Below are 3,850 nucleotides of genomic sequence, written 5' to 3'. Positions count from 1 at the left end.
ACACTTGACAACACACTGGCTGCCTCCAGCAGACAGCAGCATCTTCATTTTGCTTATCTTGGCATTACAAAAGTAGAAATAGATATTCTATCAGTTTTACAGTATTTCAGCTACGCATCCAAAGAAAACAACTCATCCTTGTGGGATTACACCTTGAAGCCACTCAAAGTAAAGCTTTTCTCAAGGTGTTGCAAAGTTATTGAAATGGCTGGAATATTTAATGGCCAAAACCAAAGTACTATAAAAGCATATCCCAGAGGTTTTATTAGCAGTCAAAATATGCTTAGTGTAGAAATCCATGTTTATTTGAAAAAAAACCTGTAAATGATATTTCACAATATAAATTAAATCGGCTTACAGAGTTTTGGTGCCTGAAGTAGCTGTGACTTGACTGCTAATTGATAATTCGCCAGTATAACTTTAAATGGGATCTAACCTGCTAGTATAATGTTAAATGGGATCAGGGAGTCGTTTATATTGCGAGTGTTATGAAAACATCCCATAAAAATAATCAACTAACTATTTTCTCTCCTAGTATGAGCAACAGTGAACATTATGAGCAACAAGCCTGAAACAGATGATTCAACTTTTTGATTGAAATTTTTAAACAACTTTCAATCATTCAAGTATTATGGTCCCTATATACATACTTCTATGTGGCTAAAAAAGACATGGTAGACAATTGAGCACACTGCCATCAAATCGTAAGAATTACAAAATTGTCAGGTTTTAAACAGCAAATTGTACCTTAGTCATTTAATTAAAAATAGAATAATTAGGTAGACTATTTTGCAAATAAAACAGCACACTAGTGTGCTATATATTAAGGCATACCTTTAAATGCGCACTTGTCATCTCTGACAAGTTTTTTATACAATTGCTACCAAGTGAAAGAACTATCATTGTCTTGCAAAACTGAGAAAGAAATACAAAATATCTGGAAGCCTACATTTTTAAAGTACAAAATTAACCTTCAGTCCTTGTGTTGAAATACTCTACAGGTACAAACAGCGACTCTCCCCTACAAGATCTCACGAGGATTTCTTAAAGCTGGGGGTAAATTTGAAGGTTTTGATTCTTCATCCAGAAGTACCAAATCTTCAATTTCGCTACCTTTGTATTTTCTTTTACAGATCTTCACAATAACTTTCTTCTTGAGGAATAATTTCAAAGCTTCTCTTGAAGCAACCGCTTTGGCATTTTCCATGCTTTTACCACAGCCAGTACCCAAGTAGACAGACTTGCACCTCAGTTCACAAACTATATTTTCTAGAGAGCTCTTATTTTGAGGCAAGTCTGCAAGCTCCTTCAGGGGAACAAAAGCAACATCTAACGTAGCTTTTACAGACTGAATAGATGAGTTTAGAAGTTCTGCGTGATTTACGTTAGGACTGAAGCCTCCAACAGCAACCAGTTTCCAGGCTACAGCTTTGTACAGTCTGTTGAAAAAAGGTTGTCTTTCCTTTGCATCTTCGCTGGTTAACGGTTTGCACAAAGCCTTAGCAGGGCTTTCACCTGCCTGTGAGCCGCTCTTAGAGGCAAGCTGTGGTGAACCAGCCTGTGTGCCACCCTTGGAGGCCAGTAGGGAAGCACCTGCCTGAGCTCCACCCCGGGAGGCCAGTGACGAGGGACCTTGCTGAGCGCCACTCCGAGCGGCCAGCAGTGAAGCAGCCACCTGAGCGCTGCTCTTGGAAGTCAGCAGCGAGGATCCCTGCTGAGCACCGCTCCGAGCAGCCAGCAACGAGGCAGCCACCTCAGCGCTGCTCTTGGAGGCCAGAAGCGAAGAGCCCGCCTTAGCATTGCCCTTGGAGGCCAGCAGAAGCGAGGTGCCTGCCTGAGTGCTGCTCTTGGGTGCCAGAAGCAGCGAGCTGCCCGCCTGAGCGCCGCTCTTGGACACTGATGCTGGGGCACTCACTTGGTTTTTGGAAGACAGCAATGTAGCACTTGTTTGAGGGGTGCTCTTGGTGGTCGGTGGCACTGCTGCTGCCTGCGAGGTGCTCTTGCTGGTCGGTGGCACTGCTGCTGCCTGTGGGGTGCTCTTGGTGGTGGGTGGCACTGTCGCTGCCACTGCCGCTGCCTGCGGGGTGCTCTTGGTGGCCGGTGGCACTGCCGCTGCCACCGCCTCCGCCTGTGGGGTGCTCTTGACTGCCGGTGGCACCGCCACCACCTGCAGGGCACTCTTGGCAGCCGGTGGCACCGCCGCTGGCACTGCCACTGCCTGCGGGGCACTCTTGGCAGCCGGTGGCGCTGTGCTTACTGTAGTTTTCTTTTCGGGTGACGGCACATTTTCAGACTTGCTTTCCTTAGGCGGATTCGAGCGAGGCTTCTCTCCTGACTCTTTTTCAGATGAAGACGGATTTTGTTCAGTAGTATTTTCAGCATTAGCAGATTTTCCTTCTGTTTCTATGTCTGATGCTGTGACCATTTCTTGATTTGAACTGGAAGTTGACTGGGAGCTTTCTGGACCTTTGCTAGTATCTTTTTCCTGCTTTTTTGGCAATGTGCTCTCCGTTTCCTTTAGGGCTTCTGCCTTAGTTGTTTTCACATCCTTCCCAGTATCCTTAGAATCTTTGCTTTTCTCCACAGCTCGCTTCTTGGAGGGCTCCTCTACCCCTTCTGCAAAACAAGTGAAGTATGTTATTCTCTTTAATTTCTGCACTATGAAATATCCATCTAGAGACAATTTATCTATTTTCTAAAAACTTCTAGCAATAATTTCTGTGAATTTAAAAGGTATATATTGGAAATACACTTTGAACTGTAATTTCAAGTATTAATCTACTATTTCTGAATATTTTAGTATTTTTTGGACAAAAGCCTAAAAACACTCAGGTGCAAGATTCTAGGTTTTGGTTTGGGACCCGTAGGCAAGTATGTATTTCTATTCTTGAAGCCCAAACCAAAAATGACCAAAGTACATTAAACAGACTATCTGACCTAAAAACAAACAAACAAGTGTATTTTGTCTACTAATAGCATAAAAACATCTTTTACAATAGCACTTTAAGAATTTCTTTAAGAAACCAGGCTTCTCACAAAGCAATAACGTCCGACTAGTACTAAAGGCAAAGAAGAATACGTTTGAGCTGGAGCACAATAGTCTACATCGCCTTAAAAAAATAATCAGCTTAAAGTGCACCAGTTGCAGAAATGCAAAACAAGAGCTCTACATTAGCAACAGGATACGTATGCGTTACATCTATTTTACAGGTATACGAGGAAAAAACAGCACAGAGAGGGGAAACAATTAACAAGGAGTTTAAGGAGTAAATTATTTCCGCTACTTTCTAAGCCCGAGGCAAACCGAGAAACATTCAAAAACAAGCATTTTCTAGACTCCTATGTATTGTCACAGCTATGATCTGCTAACCATTGCTACTTGATATGCCTCTTTTCTTCACCTTGGCAACCAGTTCATCTCTCGTGGTGCGGACAGGCGCGCCGGTCACTTGGATGCCTTCGGCCATTTCCAGCGCCTTCTCCATGACCTGCGGCGGGTACCTGGAGGGGCGACAAGGGGAGAGGAGAGGAGGGGAGGGGAGGGGAGGGGTGCCGTCAGGGGGCCGCGCCGCCCGCCGCGGGGCCCGCCGCCCCGGCCCGCACTCACCGGCAGCCCAGGAAGACATGGTTGGCCCACACCATGGAGAGGGACACCAGGCGCTGGAGCTGGGCGCTGCCCGCCGCCGGCGGCTCCCCCACGTTGCGCAGCAGGAACTCCCGGCGGTGCCGCCAGTGGTGCTCGGGCTCGCAGGCCCCGCGCAGCGCCTCCGCCCAAGCCACCTCTTCCGCCGTCCGCCCCAGGGGCTCGGCCGCCGCCATGGCCTTCCCCGCCGCCATGGACCTCCCCGCC

The 3,850-nt window shown here is 46.5% G+C and overlaps 1 protein-coding gene across 1 annotated transcript; it reads right to left on the bottom strand.

Annotated features, from left to right (window-relative positions):
• Window positions 1-283: 283 nt before the first annotated feature.
• On the bottom strand, window positions 284-3,837 carry CDKN2AIP (CDKN2A interacting protein). Its single transcript, XM_010570062.1, has 3 exons — window positions 3,608-3,837; window positions 3,371-3,501; window positions 284-2,616 (listed from the first exon to the last, which is right to left on the bottom strand). The coding sequence occupies exons 1-3, from the start codon at window positions 3,835-3,837 to the stop codon at window positions 1,022-1,024; spliced, it is 1,956 nt and encodes a 651-aa protein (XP_010568364.1). The 3' UTR covers window positions 284-1,021.
• Between the last annotated feature and the right edge of the window lie 13 nt (window positions 3,838-3,850).

Source organism: Haliaeetus leucocephalus, unplaced genomic scaffold, assembly GCF_000737465.1.
Source record: "Haliaeetus leucocephalus isolate CR32 unplaced genomic scaffold, Haliaeetus_leucocephalus-4.0 Scaffold284, whole genome shotgun sequence".
In the NCBI taxonomy this organism is placed as follows: Eukaryota; Metazoa; Chordata; class Aves; order Accipitriformes; family Accipitridae; genus Haliaeetus; species Haliaeetus leucocephalus.
This window is presented reverse-complemented; position numbering and strand designations above follow the sequence as displayed.